The sequence below is a fragment of the Aphis gossypii genome, chromosome 1 (assembly GCF_020184175.1).
Source record: "Aphis gossypii isolate Hap1 chromosome 1, ASM2018417v2, whole genome shotgun sequence".
Lineage (NCBI taxonomy): Eukaryota > Metazoa > Arthropoda > Insecta > Hemiptera > Aphididae > Aphis > Aphis gossypii.
In genome coordinates this window covers 48946578-48972747 of record NC_065530.1, presented here as the reverse complement: position 1 = coordinate 48972747, position 26170 = coordinate 48946578, and the positions used below count along the sequence as shown (strand labels likewise).

Genomic DNA, 26170 nt, shown 5'->3' with positions numbered 1-26170 from the left:
AAGAAAATAAGGTATCATGAATTCAATTTAATACTTCCAAACTCTGGATGAAACTGACGGAAATACATCAAATATAGGAATTTAATTTATTAAAGTAAAACAGATTAAATATGTTTATTTAAAAAACTATTGTACCTACATTTTTTTTCTTAAATTGTAATTATTACGAAATCATATACTCAAAAATAAATAGGTCGTAAAATATTATGCATTTTAAATCACACAGGATTGCATACATTAACTATTTAAAAACGTCTCAAATATATGATATAATATTTGGAGTGTTATACAAAATGTAAAATTAGATTCCATTTTTTATTATATTAAAAATGAACTGTTATTTATGCAGTGCCAAAAAAAAAAAAATCATATTAAAACTAACTTATTTTTTTCGTATATTTTAAAATTAAAAATTACATATATTTTGACATTCTACATCACCATTCCCACCACATTTAACCCATCTCAACACAAACTAATATAATTAAGAATATATCAGAATAAAGGAAATTAACTACGCATAGTATGTTGTTATATATTTTGTATATCATACAACATATAAATAACCTTCGTTAGTATTTGGTTTTTTACGTGACATAAATAATATAATCTTACTCAAAAATTTTTGTACCCAGATAATAATCACAATACTTGGATTTATAAAAACTAAAATAAAATTTAAAAAAAATAGATATAGATTTAGATTTTATATATAGATTTTAAAATAATTAGATAAGCGCTTAATTATATCTACTACACTAATAACTTTCAAAATTTTTTTAGAAAAAAAGTAAAATTTTAATACCCACTCGAATACACAAACTATAATCTAACTATCTTAATTAAAACAAAATAATAATAAAAAATACTAATAAAATTAAATTATAAATATCTATTAATCGATGTTTTTATAAAAATTGAAAGTAAAATAATTGTAGTTTAACGAAAAAAATATTCACTTATAAATGTTATTATTACAATAAAGGTTTCGGGAAAGTTATATATGTGTCATTCAATGCACTTCTAGTGCATTTCGGTAGCTCTCTGTTATGACCTTAATTAACCTGGTTTTCAGAATATAGGGGCTTATCGTGGGTCTAACAACTACACATTGTAAAACAACAATGTTAAGAAACTAATACAAAAGTCTCAAGCAACAGACAAAATAGGATTAATGAATTGAATCAGAAACAGATTATGGGATTTTAAGATCGAAGTATGGAACATACTCTGTCTCTTCTGAACAGGCGAATGCCAAAATCTTGTATATATATTGGCAAACTATAACTTAACAATAGCAGCAGTGCTCCGGGAAATGACATGAACCGGAATTGAACGAGTTATTTTTGTTGGCTTAACCTTTTTCTATCATAAATTTAAAAAAAAAGTTAGAACAGGTTTTGCAGTACTTACTAAAAATGTCGTAAAAAACGTAATTAAATTCAATTCCATACCGGAACATATAAAAGTACAATAAAACTAAAAATGATACCTATTAATGTACAAAAAGTGAAAAGTATAAATACTTTGAAGTGAATTTAAACCAAAGTATAGATTGTAACATAAAAATTATGAATAGGATACAGAATACGGAAAGCAGAAAAAACATATTGTTTTAAGATAATTTAAATCGGAGTTATTTTCGAAGCGAATAAAAATAAAACTTTATACATAATAACCAAATTTAACCTTGATATAATATAGTGTAGAATAAAGAAGAAGCTGGAACACATATTTATATGTTTTGAAAATAAGAATTTGTGTATAAACGAAATATGTAGTTATATTTTTAAAATAGACAAAAACGAAGAATAAGAAATAATAATAACTAGCTATAAGAAAAAACATGAATTTCAAACGAATATAATTTTGTAGATTTTTTGTTACAACTATGAAGACTCTTGATGAGCTATAATATAAAATAATAAGAAAAAAATAACTTATTTAATAATACTAGAACATTTGGTACAACATAACAATATAACATCAGCAACAACAACAACAACAACAACAATGTTTGTATAAATATATAAATAATCTTAAAATAATACATTTAATTTTAATATTTATAATTTCAATTATATAGTTAATAGTGTTAATACATTTAGAAACTAATATTATGACAAAATAAATTAAGTTGCAATGTTATATTATGTCTATAAGTTTCCTAATTATTTTGCAATAGTAAATATTTAGCTTTAATGTTTTATACTTCGCTTAAAATGTTTCATATTTTGGCCTATATATTCTGTATTCTATTGTTCAAAAAAATCATGTATAATGAGAATGGAAAAAAACATAGTTTTTTAAAATCAGTATACAAAGTTTACTAAGTACATAAATTTTATTTTGCATTGGCTAAATCCATTTGGAAAAATGCAGTTATATTATTTTTGCTTAGGATAGCAAAAATATATATATATTATATTATTATAGCAATAATATTATCATAGTATTATATTGTTACCACTTTAACAAAAACAAAAAAAAATATGCAAACGCACACGAATTCTAAGCAGATGTCGTAACTATTATTTATAGTGCGTCACAACGTTCACGACGTTTTGAACATCTACGCATTATGCTTTTGCGTACAACATAACATTTATAATATTAAACAACATAATGATTGTGTAATATATATATTATATTTAATAGAATAATTCGTTTAACTTACCAGCAGTGACGTTGACCACGGGTACTTCACATTTTCCGCCCGTGAATCCGGCAGGACAATTGCATATCGCGATCGACCGACCGACATGTCTGAAAGAACACACACGTTATAAACGTTTTAGAGAATCCCATTAATTAAACTTCACGACTATTTGTTTAACAGCATAGGCCCTGTCAACGGTTTACGCAACTCGTTTATCACTATTATACATATACATACATTATATTTAAAGTGTGTGTGAGCATCAAAGCTTTTGCTTCCACAGAAAATACAATTCGTGAATTTTTTGAGAATTTTATTATTATAGTTATTAAATTATACATTTCAATCCTAAATTGTTAAATGTTTACCTTTCGAATCAGTCATTGCTTTTCACAACCGAAATATACAATTAAGTGAATTATGTATACAATTATTACATCATATAAAGCGATCAACTATAAATGTTGACATTATATTTATTTAATGAGTAATTTTGAAAATGAAAAAATTAAATGATTTTAAAAAAATATTACCAAAAATTTCATACTTTCTAAGAATATGCGTGTTTACTTGTAAAAATATCATATACTTTGTAAACTATAAAATAATATAGGTACTTCGATGATTGTAGACTCCGGATTCTAAGAATATTCACCATTTGTGATCACTCCACTGGGTATCGTCTGGCATTGCCGTTGAAAAACACTTAAAAAAAGATTTTTATATCAAGTGGCCGTGTCGGCGTTTGATGGCGCCATCAAAAAAGTATAGATGAATATTATTATTACCAATGAAATGGTTAGAACTATATAAAGCATACTTTTTTTTATCCATCAAAACCGTTAAAATAATAAATAACAACATTTAAACGCTCAATGATTTATGTGACTTGTCAACAGCGTCGTAAATACTAAGCTAAGCATTTAAAAAAGCCAAAGTTTTGGATAATTCCCCTCAACGACCGAATTCTGCTTCACTGAATGCTCAGAGCTCTGATTTCAGTCCACTATCGCAAATCACATTGTCCAAAAACATTTTAAACCATAAAATGTGGTTTAAATCCATCGTGCGCGTAGACCCTATTTAAAGTACGTTAAAAATTAAAAAAAAAAAAAAAACAACAACACACTACACTACCCACATGAATGTGTAACTACGGTTCGTATTTAATCGTTGGATTATAATTTACTATACCAATATAGTATTAAATTAATATGGATCAATAATGGGACGATATTATTGAACGATTAATTGTTATTTTAAATTTATTACTAAATTCGTATAATCAGTTCAATTTTAAACGACCAATCATATATACATTTTCATCAACCATTTAATATATTACATGCACTCATTATTGTACATAATATGTTTTTCATTATTAACTGTTTTGACAAAGATTTTAATATATTTTTTTCATTATAATTAAAATACCATAGGTACGTTTATCAATTGAAAAAATATTAAATCAAATAATAATAGCACGATATTTTATTGAACTCTCAGGATATTATACATTAACTGAAATTGGTTATGATATTCATAAAAAAAAACATAAATATAATAATATATATATTTCACTAGTGGTATACATACATATAATGGCCTATTGTATAGGATAAAAACAATTTATTTAAGTCTAATTATTGTCTAATGTCTATAGGAATAACATGATTTATAATATAATATATAATACATTTAACTAAACATGTTTTAATCGTTTTTTTGACAGTTTCCATCGTTAAATTTAAGCATGGAGACTTAAGATTTAAAAATTTAAAAATAAATTTACTAAAATGTTACCAATACCATATTTTACACGAGTTAAATTTTTTTTAATTAAATCAAATGTTTCAATCTCACTAATGAGGTTTGACTTTTCTAAAAACCGGAAAACTTTAAAAAACTTTTCTTATTAAGTAATATATATATATATTCATTTATAAATAGCAAATGTTAAACATTTTTACTGTTCAAAAATATGATTCCAGACACAAAATTCTCAGATAACACAAACTAATACAAAACCAATATAATCAACAGTCTGGGATTGAAAAAAAAATGTTTATTCATTTAAAACATTTTTTTTAATTTTAACGATTTCTAGTTTCAATATGTAAAGTATATACATAGGTACAATATAAAGTGACATTCTTATATTATCTTTACCGTGACTGTATATATTGTGATCTATAAAAATAAAATATATATTTCATAGAAAAAATTGCGATACAATTTTTTTGTGTTTGTTTTTTTTTTAACGTTTTTATACATTTCAAACCTTTTTATCACTCCATTTAGAATCTAAGACATTTTTAAATTGAATAATTTTATACTAAACTCAAATCGGAATCTAAAATATTGTAACCCAAATAAATAATAAATAAGAATTCATTAATTTACATTTGTTTTTAAAATATTTGTATATTAAAATTTATAATATAATGTGTATGTTATTATAAAATTGTATACATTATTTTTCTTTGTACCTATTCTAATATCAACGTATATTATACAATTCGATCGAATCCCATATTCGGCTATTACTTAATGCACTGACATATTGAACATATATTATAAATTGTGGCGCAACAATCAATTTTAACCATCAATGTTTTTAACTCTCACAAGTAAAATTATTAATTAATTTAGTTTTTTTTCATATGCCACTAGACACTGATATCGGTGCAGAAGTATAGAATTGATAATGTAGAGTTTTCAATTCCTATATCAATGCAACTATATCAATTAACTTATTCATCTAATTTTATTTATTTAATTATGCTATTTGTATTATTCATATTATATATAACTTTTAAAAATATCATGAACATATTAGTTATAATAATTTAATTCAATGAAACAAATACGGACAAAAGTGAAATCATAAAAAAACGGTTTAAAAAAGAAGTTTTTACTTCACATTTTATATTATAGGAAATTCATGTGAAAAAATGTCATTTCTATCTTATATAATATAGGTATAATGTATATATTTGTTTTGATACGTTATATTATAAGCAAACTAATTTGACTTTTTTATTATTCGTATTATTGTGCTCTATTCGAGAATAGATATCTAATGTTTTTTGTATGTGTGTGTGTGTGTGTGCACTTATTTTTATTTTCTGATACTGAAAAATGTTCTAAGTCTTTGATGCATAACCTTATATGAGATAAAATTAATCTAACGTAACCGATAGTATTTACTGTCGATAGTTTCACATATATTCTACCTTCTTTAAAAACTGATATTACATTTTTTGAATATTTTATTTTTTATAAAAATGCATCTTTTGAACCATATTCATGAATTATAATTTAAAATCGATAAAAAAAAAATAACAAAAATATATAAATTAATTAAAAACGATTAGGTAACAAAATGAACCAATGTCCGTGATTTTTTTTTAGAAATAATCGTCTTTATACATAATTGATTAAGTTAAAGTTAATATTTTAAGTAGGGCCCTTCACGTCATAAGTCATTTATTTAAGTTTCAGATTTTGGTCACGGATTGTATTCGAGTATTAAACTAACAACAAAATAAAAAATTTGAACAAACATTTGGGTAATAATAACTGTTATTATACAAATTAACGCGGAGGTTAAATATTTCATTTAAAAATTTCATTTATAATATTTTATATTTATGCGGATAGAGGGTCTATTCTATAAAATATATACTCATAAATTATATAACAAAATAGTTACACTAATCAAAAATTGATAGTTGCAAACAATTATAATATACGATTACACTAATAAAATATTAATAGCTTGATGAAACAATTCATAACGTAAAATACAATTTTTAACTTGCCAAGTAGATGGATTTAAGTTGATTTTATTGTTTAAAAAAGTTAGAGGTATATAATAATGAATAAATTATTATTTCGTGATTTTTGGAAAACGGGAAAATATTTAATATACCCTAAATCCGAAAAATATGGAAATGTTCTGAAAATTAATTGTATATAATTGCAAGTCAGTTTTTGAAATTTATATATAAATTATTTTATTACAGAGAACTTGTATTATTCATAACAGTAAAATACAAATTTAAAACCATTAAAACCAATTCGAAATCATTTTAAATTTATTTATAAAATATAGGAACATGGAATATTTTTTTAAATAGATTGGACAAAACTAGTAAGGTAACTTTGGTAAGGTTTTTAGCTTAAAATAATTAAATTACTTAAAATCAATTTAAAATTAATTTTCAAAATAAAAATCATAGTGTTATTATTTATTATCATATTATGAATAGATAAAATTGATGCTAGCATATTATTTTATTTTATGTATTGTATATTTAATAAACGTATATAATATCATGCTTAAAATCATCATAATTTTAATTTGTAATAATATAATTAATACATTACATTAATTTTAATATACTATGTTATACATAATTATATTTTAGTGCTCAAGGCTAATAAAATAGTAGCTAAATCAAATGATCAAAATTCCAGGACTAATTGTATTGTTATATATATATTAAAATAGGTAATATAATACAATTATCATAAATTCTTTGAAAAAAATATACGTTTTAAACATGAAAAGTATAACAAAATAATTCTAGGGTTAATGTTTAAAGTTAACGATTATTTTTTTGTAATATTATATAAAATTAACTGATTGAAAACATTATCTGCTTATCTACTAGTGAATAGTCGGTCCTAGCAACTATGTGATTAGTTTTTGTTACGTCTCACAAATTGTTGTGGAAATTAATCTCGAGATATGATTTACATGTGTCGCCTAGTGGTCGTACAAAAGCCGAAGGGAATAAGGTCGAAACGGGACAAAACCAGCTAGAAGAGAACAAACATAAATGCTTGCTCAGGTGAATATTTCCACCATCCTTCGTCATCATCATTTCCAGGTTATTGTAGGAAAAACGATAGGCAAGCACGATTATCGTAGAACCCAGTGGAAGGAAAACAAGATGATGTTATAAATGAGCGTTCATTTATAAAGCCGTCCATCGCGTTATGTCTGTCGTCATATTATATAAGGTAACCATAGTAGTATTAATCTGATAGGAAAATTTAAATTGTATTTTTCCAAATGTTTTCTATACCACTTGGTATACACAGGTAGACAAGGTGATTTCTGTATGTTATTCACATTGGTTTTGACACACCAGTAAAATTATATTAATATTATATTATTATGAACTAACAAATTATATTTGATGTTATTCAGGAACCAAAGACTTCTTATACGTATTACCAGTATATAAAAACAAAGAATTTCAGAAGTTAAATTCCGTTAAATAGGTGTTCGATAATTGAACACCAAACAAACAAAACAAATATAAAACTTTTTGGCATAAACAAGGATATAAATATTTTCAAACTTTTCCAAGCCACTTTAAGATTGAGTGTGGAAGAGGCAGGAATTATATATTTTTAACAACAATATGTGTGTTTTTAAGTTTTGTTGGAAACATATTTTGGACTATTGAAATTACTAAAAGTATTGTGTATTCAATCGATCAGAAAATTGGAATATTTGGAAATTTAGTTTGGTAAGAGTTATTAAGTTATAAATTATATCAAATGTATTAAATTTCATATTTTATAGAATCCAACAAAATATCATTTAAAAATAATATATTTTTTTCACATTTGTTGTTTGAGCAAATGTGTATACGGTCTTAAATAGATCATAGACGTACACATGTGCGTACTCTTATAGTTTCTACAGAGTCCGCATACCAATGTACATTACGAGACTGTGCTACAGCCAATTTAAAAAAATAAATATTGGTTCATGTATAACTTATCATATTAATAATGGTTAGTATTAGTATTGTATCCGTCTAAATTACTTTATTTTCCTTGTAGATATATGCGTGTCATAGTATTAGTATATTATTTATCACTATACATTTTTTATAATATTATGTATTATTTTTATGAATTATAGTATGAGTATTAAAAATTATTATATGAGCTTAACTTCAAATAGTATATCGATGTATTAGACGATGAATTATTATGTTATTATTGAAATAAGAATCATATTATGTGTATATAATCAATAATAATGTAAAATATTATCAATAAATATAAAGTATATACACGAAAATAAGTTCGCTCAATAATATATTTGAATTAAACAATCAAATTTCTTATTTTATCGATTTATTAAAAATATTAATTTCTTTTTCGGTGTTACTTTTATTTAATACGTAATGCGTACTGTATTTAAAAAAAAAATAAAATATATATTTGGAAAATGTCATATTAACGAATTAACGTATATTAATTTATTATAATAAAACATTCGTTATATTTTATATAATTTTCCTATAGTATATAATACCATGTTATAGTCAAAATATAAATTTCTAGTAAATTAAATAAGGAACTAAGAAAATATTACATGAACACAGGAAATGATATTAATTTTATGCTTATTCATGTCGAATATTAAAGATCATCTTAATCTTTTAGTTTTGAACCACCAGAATTCTTGATATAGTTTTAAAGAAAAAAAAAATAAACCCGTTGTATCTATATATAATTTAATCAAGATTAGTGCATTTTAAGAGACATCGTTTTAAAATAATTCGTGTTGTGGTCTACAATCATTTTATTATTTTTATTTTTACAAATTATAAACAGAATATTCAAATTAAAAATATCATCCTTACAAAATAAATATTTAAAATCTCTAAAAATATTGAACATGCAATTTTCACATAAAAAAAAAAGTTAACAAAAGATTAAATATACAAAATAAAATTATTTGACAGTCCGTAAATTTTGGTTTTTCTGATTTATCATTGTATATATAAAATATACTTCAAGAAAAATATATCTCGTTTTTATGAGAATCACTGGAAAATATTTTTTTTAAATTATAATTATGTCAAATCAATGTTATTCAACCGTGAAAACAATTTTTGTGCTATTAAATAATGTAGTAAAAGTGTTCATGAGTAAAAAAGCGATAACAAATATGAAAATGTATTAATAAAACAGCTTTATATTATTATTTTTTGACACTCATAAAATTATGCATTTTATAGTTTTGAATTACAATAAATATTTGAAATGAAATTTACAATTCAATGAACAAGCCACTCCAATACTTCCAATAAGTTGTTACGACTCTTCAGGATCAATAGCAATTAAAACTATAAGTTCATTATGAAGCAGTAAAAATAGCATACAACTATTGGAATTTATGGTAGCGAAAAGCTCAGTTATTATGTGTTATTGATGTGTTTTTGTAATTTATTTTCACTTTACTTTTTTTTGCATCAAATTTTAAATATTATACAAATATTTAAAACTTTTAGAAATTATGCGTATATGATTAAACACTGACAACTGTGTTTGTTTTTTTTTTTTTTTTTAATATAAAACAGCTTGATTTTTTTAACCATTTTTTTTTTCAATTTTGATAAAAATTATTTAATTAATTTGTAACACCTAGCTACATAAATCAAACAAAAGTAGTTCTTTTAATTAATCAAACTTAAGTGTTTGCTGCTAATAGAAAAAAAAAACTATTGAAAATATTAACAGTTGACAAGAATAAAAATAAAACAAAAATGAAAAATAAAGAAGAAAGTTTCTACTTTTAAACTTTCAAAACTCGGCCAAACACAAAGTTTTTAAAAAAGTGAATTGACTTATGGTATTGGAAAAAAAGATAACGTAGGTAGGCATCTAAATAAATATACAAGATTATGAACAAGTTAAAATGTTTTATATATATAATATATATATATATATATATATATGTATACATAAATTCGATGTTTCATAATCTAACTTTTACGTTAGAAAAAATTATAAATAATTCTAACATAATACATTTTATTATATAATTATATACCTATTAATTGTTATTATATAGTGTTCGTACAGCATATCGTCGAAGAATTTACTAGGTACTATTAAATCAAAAATTATACTCTAAATCTAAAGTGAGTTTTTGCGTATAAACTTTGATTAACTAAATTAGACAATAAAATATCGTTTGTGTTATTTATCTATTTTACTATTTGACTAAAAGTTAGGTATATTACACTCATTAGAAATACAAGTTAGTAACAGGATAGGTATGAATTAACAAAAATGAATGCTTAAGAAACAAATAATCATGGGGTTATAATAACTTACTTGTATCATATTAGAAAAACAATTAAATACAATAGTTTTTTAAATAATTCATTAAACATAATCTAGATAATAATATTTAGAAATTCAAACAATGTATTTTACATTCAGATGTGGTAAGTTTCATTAGTGGATGCCTTCTCACATCACGTATCACCTTTAAATACTTAATTATATTATAATCATACGTGTTTTAATTTAATTAGTGTATGTACTAACCACATAAACCTATTAATTTATTTTTGTACCTATAACCTAAAGATTGTTTATTTCAAATAAAGAAAAAAACATTTAGGTGATTGATAAAATTATTATAAAAGTAGTCATTATTAAGTAACTGGTATTCAATTTGTTTTTTTATTTTAAATGTAGGAACCTATTTTCGAGGACACTTTAATATTATAAGTAGTTAGTTTATTACTAGGTGAAATTTACCTGCAAACTCCACCATTCTCACAGGAATCTGTATTGTTCATCTTGCAAATCGGGCCATATCCACAATCCTCACCAGAAAATCCAGGAAAACATGAGCATTTATATTCTCTGAAATTGAAATTAAAACATTTAACAAACTGTTTATATATTTTATACTTAATAGTCTACATATTTTAATATTCAGTTTGGGAAATTATACTTCTTAATATTATATGAAACATAATACAATTTATTAATTTATTTGAATTTGGACTTAATTTATTTATGTTGAGGTTTTGTTTTAAATCATTAATATTGAAAATTTTAGAAGTTTCCTATTTGAATTTTCTAAAATTTAACGTTATCAGTGTGAATGAATAAAATATTAATCATACAATTTTGGCCATAGTTGGAAACTAAATTTTAAGTGATCATAAGTTTTATATTTTATTTGATGTAAACTTCAGTTTTGTACATAACAATATTATTATTTTGGTTATGAATTTTAAGTAAAAATGAACTTAATTTAATAATAATATATATCACCAATTTTTTTTTTCATAATCAAGCAAATATTGCATAAGACAATACATTTTACAACGTTAAAAAAGCAATACGAACTTCTGATAAACGGAAAATAAAATAAAAACATAAATTAATTAATATATTCATTATATAGAATATTCGTTTAAAACAAACCTAACTAAATTGTGGTCTAGACCACAAACATTCATACCACAATAAATTATAGTACATTATTACCTATACCACATTACTGTATTAAGACTTCAGTGATAAATCGATTGGTTGCACATTAACGCGAAATATACAATTTAAATAATATACAGTATAATAGTATATACCGAACTCCTATTGGTCATGCCATACTAAAATTGGAACATCTATCCGGTATGTAACTTATTTTTTACTATAAATTAAAAAAAAAAAATACACATATTAGTATTGATTATAACAATAAAAAAAAATACACCTCGAGTAAAACATTTACGATGTATAATTATTAAATAAAAAACCTATTTTATATAAATAATACATAGTACAACTAATGCTTTTAGAGTTTATTAATGTTTACAATCAAAATAAATTTCCTGTTAATATATTATATGTGTAGTAGGTGAATAATAGAAATCTATTATAGGCAATAATTATACAAGCATTCATAAGTACTCCATTTACTTGATTTGATAAATAATATATTATAATATTATATTATACCTATACTTGGTACATAATATTATATAGGTACTCGTCTATATATTAATGTGGACTATATTTATACGTTCTTCGATTGTTATAGAATTTTAGATCTGGTATATATACCACATATATACCACATATAATATGCCTTTACATTTCCTCATCCTATAAAATAGCCAGTTATCGAGAATATTTTAGAAATTAATTACTACGATGTTATATACGAGTATACCAGATTCCTTTTAATATGAATAATATAAATACATATTACTAATAATATAGATTATAAGTATTTTAAACGTAAATGTATACACAATAATATAATAAAATATGATTGTATGTATATAATAATAAATTCCTAGGAAATTAAACAACATCATTAATACGATTATTTATACTAAGTAAAATAATAGAAATAATTGTATATTATTATTTGTAACGATAACTAGGTAGTTTGAAGAAAAAAATAGAAATGTTGAAATAAATATTTGTTATACCTACAAGGACCATCCAGTAACCGAATTTCAACTTAAATATAAACATTAGTTTATACAATTTAATTATTTAGAGATATCATACAGTATCATTAACTACTTTTTAAGAAGGAATAATATTGTCATAAATGTATTAATACCAATATTATGAGTCTTAATGCGTCAGTAATATATTTGTATGGAATAGTAGAAAATACATTTGAAATAATAATGCATTATGCTTGTTTTTCTAATATATGTACATTTTCAATTAATGATGTCATTAACTATATTAAAATTAACAAAGTAGACAAAAAAAAAAAATATTGTTAAAAATTCATGAGACGAATTTAATGTTTGAAGGATTTGTAATCAGGCTAAACGCTTTAATGTAATCAATTCGAGGAATACCGTCGATTGTGTTAACAATAATGGCTTGTTTTTGTTTTTGTTTTGTTTTTGCAAAAAATAAGTTTATTGCAGTTTCGACAAAAGTGTTTTGTATGGTATTATTATTTATATGGCTAGTGTTATTGGTGTTTCGAATATGCTGATTTGGTGTGTTTTTGGATCATGATTAACTTGTTTACTGCGTTTTAAAAAGATGCCTGGATTTTTTTGTTGTGGTTGTTTTCGATACTAAGTTTGATGATGAGCGTCGTCAATAAGAATTCGTGGTTTTTTAGACAATATGTCACCCATTGTATTAATTTGGATTATAATATTATACCGATAATATTGTATAATAGAGTATCTATAAATATGAGATATACATTATTAAACTTCGATGCGACGATCCAACTATAATGTTACATAATACTGTACTGATATCGGGAAGCTATTCGGAGCGTGATAGTTAAACAAACGTGTGGTTTCAACGATATCCAAACACGTACTGACTCATATTTTATAATATACGATATAAAGATTTGGTTTAACTGACCAATAAAAGATGAATCATAAAGATGTTTTTAATGCCACCAATCGTTATCAGTTGGAGATCTTAAAGTAATATAATAGTGATAGTCAGGAACGCTAATAATCAGGCATTTTAATAGGAGTTGGGCGTTGCCCAATTTCACTGTACAATATTTGGAAAATTGTACAGTTTTCTCAGGCATTGTAGTGAATGATTATAACGCAATGAGTAATTATAATGAAAAAGCAACAAAAACAGTTTTTGTTTACAATAAATGATTTATAACTATTTTTTTTTTTTTATAAAACATTATTCCTAAAAAACAACGTATATTACAATTTTAATTAAACTATTGTTTTTTATAGTACTGAAATAATATAAGTAAAAACTGTTTATAATTGTTTCATTTATTTCGAAACATAGGCTATCGTGGCTTTTAGATATACACAGTTAGTATAGTATTCGTTTTGCAACAATACAATTGCATTTAGTTGTTATTGGTACTTTTTCGTTCATTCAACCTAAATGAACTAATTTTTGTATATTTAAAATCAGTTACTAGTGTAAAATTGTCGAATTTTACCTTCAGTAATTATTCTATAATTATTGTTTTTACTGAAAAAAATCAATTTTTATTTATTATTTGATAAAGATAGGTATAACTCATTATTATCATTATTTGACATAAGAACACATAAAACGGATCACAGATTTATTTTATTATAAAATCAGGTATTTTAATTTTAACACTCGCCAACTTGATTTCGTTATGTGAAGTTCTACTTTTCGTAAATTTGACAAATTTGAGGCCCTCACTCCATTTATTATTATTATTATTATTATTATCTGCTAACCACGTTAAGATCATATTTTATACACGCTAGTTAATTCAATCCAATAATTTTTTGGCGAATAATATGGCTTGCCAAGTACGACATTTATTTCTTCCCACATATTAAACAATTCTTCAAAATTCTTTATAATTAACTCTTTAATTCTTTACCATATCACTCTGCAATATACAGAGAGCTCCAAATGAAGTATAAATATAAAGTAATAAAAGATATTTATACGTTTGTGTTTTGATGATTTTAGTGAAACATATTTCATTAATTGATTTTGAATAAATGAAATAAATCAATAATATCCATTACGTTGAGTTTCCATGTCCATTAAATGTATATGACAACGAAAATTCATCTCTGAAGAAGTTATCAGTTTAACAACAAGACCTATTTACACAGTTTTACATTTTCTATAACAAATGACATAGATAAATGTATCATTAATATTAATATTTATATTCTAAATTAATTTTATTATATGTTTCATTCAGTTTGTATTCCTTTTAATTTCTACTTCCGTAACCAGTTTGTAAATGAAAATCATGAATTATTTTATAATATAATTTTTCATTATTATTATAATATTTAAATGTATTCAATTGACAATTAACTACTAATATAATTGATGTTTCAAAATTACTCACATTACACATTAATTTTAAATCATTTGTTTTTAATTTATTTTGTTTGCTTTTTAATCGTTTGACTCTTGTATTATTTGATTGTATTTTCCTCTTTTGAAAACATACATGCATTGCATTTTTTTCTTTCGAAATAATATTAAATTTTTCATAGAAATTTAAATTTATCGTTTTAAGTAATTAATTAGGTATTATAATACGTGTAAAATCCATTAAATTTTTTAATTTCAACTGATCGAAATTATATATTAGGTATATATTTATATCTTAAATTTGCATTGCCATCGACATACCCTCTGATAAAATTGTCAAGAGGCGATAAGTTATTTTTCTTTCTGTGCTGTATTATTATAGATATCGAAATCTAACACAATATAAAAATGCATTCATTATTTTTAGATATCAGCGTAAAGTAAATGTAATCTATAACCATTATTATAGTGCGTACATGCAATAATAATATGTTAGCACTTAATAATAGTCGGGACACTTATTTCTTTGCAAGAAGAACTAAAAATTTACATTGTCCACTGACAATTGGGTACTGAATACAATGTCCAGCTATTGTATTACAATGTTCGGACTGCAATGCAACCAAAGTAAAAATAGAGTCAACTTTACCCTGAAAATATAATGAGCATTGTGCAAAATGCCCAGGAATTGTACTACAATGCTCAAATTACTCACTTTGATCGTAACGTATGTATAATAATATTGAGTGATGCGCAGTGATTGAAGGCTGGTTCAGTTGGAAATCTATTTCGGAAAGGAGAAAAAAACATTAGACAGCTCAATTATCTACCGAAAGGGTGTGTTTGACAGATTGTTCGATGCGTGGTGTACTGGCGTAAACGGCTAGCCAAATTTGAAACGTTCGGCACCACGTTTACAAAAGACGTTCCAACTTCCGATTTTACAACCATTGAAATAAAACGCAACCCTCAAAATCTTAAGTTCCATTATATTATGTTTACGCGTGTGATTATTGTTCGTAGCGCTGTGCGTTGCTAACGAGGCAACTAAATTAATAATGTTGCCTCCTCGGCTAGGGAATCAAGCGGACAGAAAATAAAAGGCGGAATCTGCCGCGGTCCCAACGTTAATAACGCAATGAAAACAATAAAAATATACGGATTCTTGTTCGCCACCACTATTTCCGGTTGAACGAACAAATGACTAATAAAAAAAAAAAAATGAAAAAAAAAAATCACAAGAGCAATTAAACGGGGTGGGTTCTTTTTGTTATATTATCTATCCCGGAGCACACACATAATACAGTTCACAGATACGGAAAAAGAATATCTTGAAAACTTGACCTTTTTATTATACCTACGTAATATATACTTATGTTTCTGTTTGTATCGTACGTACCTATATACATTTGAAAACTCCGTAAAAATAAAGAGCAGCTTGGTCACGTGTAAAAAAAAAAAAAAAAGAAGACCGACGGAAAAGCTATTAGCCTTTGTGGACAGAGAGGGAAAACAATTTGTCGCCGTTAGAATTGTTCTAACGTAAAAACATCGTATCGTACATATCACTTAAATATATATATATATTATGTAAATATTATGCACACGCGTGTTTGCCAGTATAATGTCTGTTTGTCTGCTGTCCAAAACGCTATAGAAGCAATAGAATAGATTTTTGAACCGGACGGAAGACGACTATTACGTACATGCAAAATCGTGCCCCAGGGAGCTTTACGAAACGACCTTTGTAGAATATATACTGATAGATGGCCATGGTCCGCGAGAAGTTTACTGACGATATAGTACATGGTCACATTTGGACTCGAGCCATCACTATACACTTTAAGAGGCGCTGTCATTCTCGCGAGAATTTTACATATTATAATTAGCTATTATTGTGGTAATAATCTTGTAGCAAAAAAAAAAAATCGCAACTCGAACAGTGAATTAATCATACATTTTGCATACACATCAACTGTATACCTATAATTATAAGTATAATATATAATTTATTATATTAAATAATAAGATAATATATTATATTATCTTAGACATAATATTATGTTTTAGTTGAATATAATCTTATTATTTTTTTCGGCTTTACCCGTTTATATCTATGCTACAATATTCATAATGATCGACATTGAGTCACATAGCTTATTATATATAATTTATTGGTTTACGATAAGTATGTTTAAAATCAGTAATCACCTACATTAGAAAAATTTAAATAAAAATTATATATATATATAAACAGTTCGAGTAGTTTTGCATCAAACTTTAAGTGTGTTAACCTTTTTTCTATATCATCAGAGTTCAACTTTCCAAAGAATATGAGGAATTAATAGCTCAATGATTTATTCAATTTTTAGTAATTCATTTTTTATATGGATCCTCTATTATAATTCTTTGTATTTAAAAATACAACGACTTAATAACAGTTTTAAAATCAGGAAATCCATCCAATGGCATACACTGTATAGTTTTTAATTTAAATATTTGAATTGATTACAATAGAACTTACTGGAGGAACATAACACTTTTGTCAACTACATCAGTCGACTAACATTTTTTTCATTTTCCGGTGCTCAATGGTTACTACTGTCGTTGATTTTACTTCTTATGTATGAGAGTTATTCGATTTAAAGAAGCAAATTAACGTAACTTACATTGTTTTTTTTTTTTTTTTTTAAAAAGGTTGATTTGATTGATCTATTTTATGGACTAGATTGGAGTTAGTGATTACGATATTTTTTAAACGTTTAAAGCAAGTTAATTTGCAGCTCGTATTTGGTAAAACATTAAAACGATTTCAAATCTTACTCAGCATACATTAATATATCCATTTCGATTCTTTTTTTTAACATTTACATAAATACCGTTTATTTAGTAATTTAATTCTCGTATTATTTTGATTTTTCCTGAAAAAGAAGATTTGATTATGGTTTGGATGGATCCTTAATAAGCTTTCTGTATGTTAATTGACTTCATTTTCAAACTTATATTGATTTTATCACTAGTAAAGCCCTACGCGTGATTGGCTTTATTTGAAAACATTTATTGAACTTTGACTGTCATTAATGTCTTTCTGTAATTTAAACCAATATAGAACCATAATACAGAATTTTAAGTTGCTTTAAACAGTTTAAACTATATAGTCAACATGATTAAGTCCAAAACCGATTTTTGGGTTTAACTGTTTAAGTATTGCTTAACCACCTCATAATAGTTACAGGTATATTATTAGTAAAATACTTCGGTTTAATAGTATTCGTTTAAATAATGTAAGATTTCCGTTTCATTTGTTAATTGGTTAAGCAAACCTTTGCGCATTTAGATTGTTAGAATAATTCTGTATTTCTGTTATGTTTAATACCAGGAAATACTACTGAAATATTTTTAACTACTTGTAAGGTGGACTAGTTTTCAAAATAATCATAGTCAAATCATAACAGTCTTTTACAATCTATACTATTCAGCCCCAAGGTCTACTACAATCTTTATGTTATTATTTTAAATATATTTATAATAATATTATCAATTAAAATAATTTTAATTCAATACATTTTCATAGTTATACAATATTATTCTGAATAAATAGGCCGATGGTTTTCATCGCTAGCTATTTTGGGGGAAAAGTATTATTAAAAAAGTTTATCAAAAATTCATTGACACATAATTTTATTTGGAATCATACAAAATAGACATCCAGTTAAACTAAAAATCTAATGAACTATATACAAATTATTTTATTATAAAAGAAAAATATATGGGTATTCAATAATAGTTAACTAATATAACATTATTATAAATATGTTCGTGATTATCATGTAAATGATTGAAAACCTGATCCAATTTTTGTTTTTGTTTTTGTTTTTATTTATTTATATACATATATATATATATATATATACATATTATGAAATTAAATAACATAACATGTAATATTAGCCAGCACAATTTTAATTATAATTGCATAATAGAACGTGTATTTAACATTTATTATTACGTTTATATTTGCCTTTGGCACTATATTTACTGTAACTCAAAGTAGGTAATATTTTGTTTTTAATAATAGTTATTTACGTACAAAGAAATAATTTATTTTTATTTTTTAGAATGATATACTTTATTATAATTTATTCTATAAGTGTTTTATAAAAGAATAATTTAAGATTTTAGCCAACGTTTGTTGATTTTTATTTAAACATATTTATAAATGTTAAAAAAAAACTAATTATTTGATTGTTTTTTCTTCTTTGAACCACCACGAATCTCAAATCTAGAGTGTATTTAAAATATTAATTAGATTTAAATCTATATTATATTTAATTCAAAAATATAAATATTGTTATACTTACAATATACGAGTACCTACATGTATTATACACAGTTTTAATTTACAAAAATGTTAAATTAAATTCAACCAACGACTTAGGTATTTAATACGTCTATTAATTACAAATATTTATTTATGTACTAATATAACTAACTTATTAGTGTGGATTTATAACCAATCACATATTTATATAATAAAATTACAAAAATGTATACTGAATTGGTATTTTCTAACCAATTACTTTATATAAATTTAGCATAAACGCAATAAGTTTTAAATTTTTAATAACATTCTTCATATTTAAGATAAAAATATAAAACAAAGACAGATGTGTTAGTATTAAAATTATTTTTATTTAACTAGGTAACATAATGAATACCATAGTCAATATTAAAAAACAATCTTTAAACTATTTATAGTAAAAATAAAAATAATTTAAATGTAATATGTTTATATATTATTTTATTATTTTTATTTATTCTTCAAAAATAAACTCCACTTTATGATAAAATAGTTTCCAATAGGTAGTTGAAAATTTTTGTTTTTATTCATTTTTTATTTGAAAAAAAAATATCTTAATTGAAAAATTAAAGAATAAAAGAATATAGCAAGCAAAAAGTTATTCCATACTGTATTTACTGTACATTAATTGTTATTTTTCCATCATGACATCACGATGGAGATTGGGGTCAAATATACTTCATCAATTTATTTCATGAACAATAACTATAATTAATTATAATACTATTCCAAGGACCCTACAACTGTTCAAAGTAGTAGATACGTTCCACTAAGTTAGGTCAATGAGTCGATTAAGTATCTATAAATTTAATTTTGTATCATTCATTTTTAAATATGGTTCAATAATATCAATAAATAAGATTTAATACTTTTTCTCGATACAATATTGCTTATTTTTTGCATATTTGTTTAAAGTTATAATACAATATCATATACATTTTGAGGTGGAATTAAATAGTTATAAGCCTCTAGTATTTGGAAATAAATATGCAAATTAAATATGAAGATTGTGTTGAATGTATTTAAATATTGTGTCTTGAAACTCATTATTGATATTTAGTTGAATTTTTAAACTGTTATTTGTTTGTTTATTTAAATGTATATTATTTTGGATTATATATTTTAATAACATATACACAAAATTGTATATTTTGTTAATACATTACCTATAGCTAATTCAATTGAAATATTTATATTTATAAATAATTATCACAACGACAAATATTGTTTAAAATGTATTAATTTTTCTATTTAACATTAAATTATTGAACAGTAAAACACTTATGATTTTTGAACATGAATAAAATTAAAATAATAATATTTTCATAAAAATAATTCATAGAGTGTACAACTCACTGATACTCATACCATAAATACAAAAAAAAAAAAAAAACTGAATATGAAGTAATTAGCCAAGAATAAATATCAAAAAAATATTTAAAAATTAAATAAATTATTAAATATAATATTTCCTAAAAATTATTAAAAACATTTATGCAATAGTTATTTAATTTTATATAAAAGTAAATAAATAATATTTATAATTATTTGTATACATCTATAATATGTGATGTTTTAATTGTTGTTAGATATGTGAATTTATAAATAGATAAGTATATACTTAAATTTGAAAATTAATTATAAGTACAAAGATTGAAACACTTTCACTGTTTCTAAACGATACATCACACTATCGGGCTAAAAAATACACAGAAATCATTGTAAAAACAATAAATTCATGCTTCCGCTTAGAATTTCAAATTATAAATGTTACAATAATAATAATGTTTATAAACTCGGTATATTTTATATTAAACTATTGACTTTATTTTTATTGTAATGTTTTGTGTAATAATAATTGTAACTAATCAAAATATATTGATACAATTATATATCGTCTATAACATAATACTGAATTTATTTCGAACAAATAAAAATTTAATTTTTTTTTAAATTTAATTCTTTATAATTCAGTAAAAACATAATGACGTTTTAAAAACTGTTATCAAAATGTCTTGAAAATATTTTCTCATACAGTAATAACCATTTCGCAAAAAAAAAAAAAATCATTTTGAACCTACAGTAAGTTGTAAATCTCTTTTTTCATATTATTATGTATATGTTAAGAATAATTGTCTCTACTTAAAATATTATAATAACATAATATGATTGAGAAAATATGTAGAAGCAATAAACATTCCATTGGCTTTTTTTTTTTAGTAACGTTCGTGACGTTTATACCTATAATAGTAACCGATTCTAAATATTTACCATGTTATAAGAAAATTATTTAATAATATTTTATTATTTAAAATATTTAAAAATATAATGTGAGTATTATACATGACATACTCATAAAACCACAAAACTAAAAAATATCATGAATTTATCATTATTATAAAAATATCCTTACCTAGTAATTCTATACAGACACTATTGTAATGACAAGTTGATTATAGGTCACTATAATATAACTTTAAGGTAAGCTATTTTCGATGACCGCACAAGCGTAAGTGGCCCTAACGGCAATATATAATATATATATATATATAAATTAAGTGGTTTTTCCTCTTAGAACTCTCGAATTTAATCATTACAATAATTCATTATTCATCACTTCGATAAAATATTATAGTAGGCGTGCCTTGCAAAAATGTATACAATAATATTATTATTATTAGATCCTTAGAAATATGTATTTCTATAAAATAATGCTCGATATTTTAAATTTCTATTACAATACATAATTATACATATTATTACTATTATTATTATTGGAGACAATACATGGTACCTACGGTGGCTATAGCTGAAACATAAAAACAATAGAAAGGCCTAACGATTTATTTAAATTAATTAATTACTAGGTAAAATTTAAACAATGAACCATAACCTGAGGTTCAACATTTTAAGCAATACCTAAACCTTTACAGTGTTTTATCACATACAACTTTTCTGGGGACGAGAGAAAAAAAAGTAATACAAACACACAAAATAACATTTAACTAGTGTCAAGTTCGTACCACACTAGATGTTTGTTGTTTACACTCTCCTTTTGGTTCCATTGCCATGTAAACTTCTCATTTGATCACCATTATTATTAAATAAATCTCTCGCATATAATTTTTACCTGTATATAAGCCGATAATAGAATATACAAACGAGTCACGGATAACAAAAGTTTTACCACCTATAGTATATTTAATAATATGTTCATTTAAAAAGGTGATAATTAAAAAAAATACTGCGAAAATTATGATTTGGTAATTACAATTCAATTTTCTTCAATGTATATAAAATATGTTTCATGTAATAATTATTGTACTCGTACACAATGTTAATTACCTCATCACAGCACCTATTAAATAAAAGCAAAAAAAAACTTATTAAATTCCCGTAGGTTTTGCGAAAATTTCCACCTTTGAAGTTTAGACGGGTCATTTATATACAACAGATCACCCACAGATAACGGATGACTTTTGATTCATCTCGTTAACCAACAAAAGAAGCTAGTTGAAATAGGTCCTACTCATGCATTGTCCAATTATAGTACCTGCGGCACTTGGTACCCAAAAAACGAATAAGAATCTAAAATTACCATTCCATTTAGACAGTTTTAGATAAACATCAATAATACTATCCAATGTTACTTACATACAGATAGACAATTAAAAATGTACTCGCCGAATATGTATAATATATATAAGTATAAAAGTATGTAGATATTGAATGCTTATACTTTAAATAGATATTTAAAAAAAGTATTATAAAATTATTCAATGAAATACGATACCTACAATATATTTCTCAGTTTTCATCATAATAAAATAACAAAACGATTAAACGAATGTTAGTTAAAGGATTCATCCAGACAGTAGTTATATAATCTACATAAGTATAACCTAAATAAATAAAATAAATAAAATAAAATAAAATAAATTATTAAAATTATTTTTACTTTTTTAAAATGATTTTAAACTATGGCATATTTTGATAAATAAATATTAGTTGTATCTAAAAAATAGATAAATACCTAGTTTAAATACAAATATTACTATTTTGCTAAAATAAATATAATGCGTTTAATGATATTTTATAGAATTATATAATAGCATCATATTGAAATACATGATTCGTAATTTCTTGTTAGAAAAAACCAATATTTAAAAAAAAAATACTCATACAAAATATTATAAAACTGAAATTTTATAGCAAACATGTTATATTAGTTTTTTAGTGGACCACAAAAAAATGCATGATTCAGAACATTCAAACTAATGCATAATATAATATTATAACCTACCAAAGCATTATATTATATTTTTCTGAACTCAAAATATTATAAAATAATTTGTATATTTTCTTTTTAATATAGTTTAATGATTTTTTTTTTTAAGCAAATACCTATTGAAAATAATCTATAATGGCAGTAGAATTCATATTACCAACATTGAGAATGTTATTCAGTTGGATGTGTATAATTTAAGCTAAACAGTAAATCATTTCATAAACGAGTAGAAATAGTGTGTTAGATCCTATTCGTATATGAGTCTATACAAATAGTCAAATAATTGTCAAATTACACGAATAGTCAAGTAGATCATTTCCACTATTTGTATATTTTATGCATATATCGTATATTTTTTTGATTCGTGTCACTTAACAGAAAATTTGGGAAAATGTGGAAAATAACGAATACCAAGTACCTACCAAATACTCGTACAAGTACTCTGTTCCATTAGGTATTTGGCAAATATTTGTGAAATACATGAGTTGTAAGAAATATGCTAAAGAATATGTTAAATTTCAATATTATATTATCTATTTATAACTTGATAAGTAATTTATTGTATTATTAATAATACAATATTTTGAAATAATTTTATTTTAAAAAAAAACTATTATTTATTTTATTTTATTTATCATAAGTAAATACATGCTTAGTACGTTATGAATAGGTTTATATTAAAAATATCATACTGTGAACAGACAATAATGATATAATATGTAACAAGGAAAAATAAACAAATAATATTTTTAGAATAATTACGACAAACAGAAACTCATTAAAATATAAATAATCATTATTTTTCATTTAAAAATATTTAATTTTGTCACATATTTAATTTAGAATTCCTCGAAAAAAATAACGATTATTTAATAAAAAAAATAACGATATCATTTTGAAAAAAAAAATATTTCTAATTATTCAATTATTATCATTATTATTTATTATTATTATACAATTTATAATTATAATATTTTTAGTGTTCCAAAAAAATTAAGAAAAGATACGTTTATAGTCAGAATCTATTAGTTTATAGGTGGGACTTTTGAAAAGTAATTGCAAAATTTGTTAATTAAATTTTATAACCACAGAATATACTTAAAACAATAATTGAAAAATATTATTTTCAAATGCCATGTCAACATTAGTTGAGTTAAATTAAAATAAAATAGAAATATACATGTCCTTATTTTTGCCTGTGTTTTTTTTTCAAATAATTAGATAATAACCTTCTTATCTTTATCCATATTATACTTAAAAAAAAATATTAAATAATATATAAATGCTTAATGTTCACTTATGTAGGAAAAACTAAAATGTTGACTTATAAATTTTTCTACGCCATAAAATATAATATAATTTTTTAATTTTTATAATTTTTATAACAAAAACATAATATTTATAGTTATTTAATAGTATAACTATTGAATTGTATAATAATATTTCTAAATATATAGATTACCTACTCATTATCAGTGGAACTTAATTAGATAATAATAGTAAAACAATTAATGTGACATTATACAAAAAAATAGTTCTTAAATATATACGTATGTAATATGTGTTCTAATAATATTTATTTTTAAATCAGTAAAACGCCAATTTATATACTTGACTTGTATTAAAAGAGCGTTGTTTATAAGGAGAAAAAAACGATTCGTTGAGAAAAACAAGTATTATATAATAATATGACTGTCAAGGATAATAATATATAGTTTTGCATACGCTCGTCTTCGATATTATACAGAACAAACTTTTAACGAGAATTGAAGGTGTAACGAACGTCAGTAGACATCGATTCTATTTGAATACGTTTTACACGCCGTATGGAGACTATGGAGTGCATAATATATATATATATATATATATATATAATATATTCTACATATTGACGACAACGACGGACGACTATTTTAAAAGGTTTGCTAGGACCAGGTACTGTGAGAGTGTAGTGTGTAGCCGACCATTCGATGTAACACCTTTTATCCTACTACCAATAACTGACGAGCGATGACATACGTGCGATAAAGATATTTTAAATTCTCTCTAGTTTATATAACGTCTAACGTATACTTGTACGGAAAAACTAAAGAATAATTTATCATCTAGACATATCATTTTTATGCGAATACTCTGGGTGGTAATTTTATCCCCTGCAAATATATATATACGCGATCATTGTACGGTCAATTAGTGCACAGTTAAATAGACTTAAATTAAAAAGTGT

General features: G+C 23.6%; 1 protein-coding gene across 2 annotated transcripts in view; it reads right to left on the bottom strand.

The window, feature by feature from the left end:
- Positions 1 to 26170, bottom strand: part of LOC114126804 (uncharacterized) — a 198508-nt gene that overhangs the window by 102208 nt on the left and 70130 nt on the right. For both annotated transcript variants that reach the window (XM_050199229.1, XM_027990821.2), the window contains 2 exons: positions 11249 to 11356; positions 2678 to 2766 (listed from right to left, as the gene is read on the bottom strand). In XM_050199229.1, the coding sequence (XP_050055186.1) occupies positions 2678 to 2766; positions 11249 to 11356 (197 nt within the window). The remainder of the gene's footprint in view (positions 1 to 2677; positions 2767 to 11248; positions 11357 to 26170) is intronic.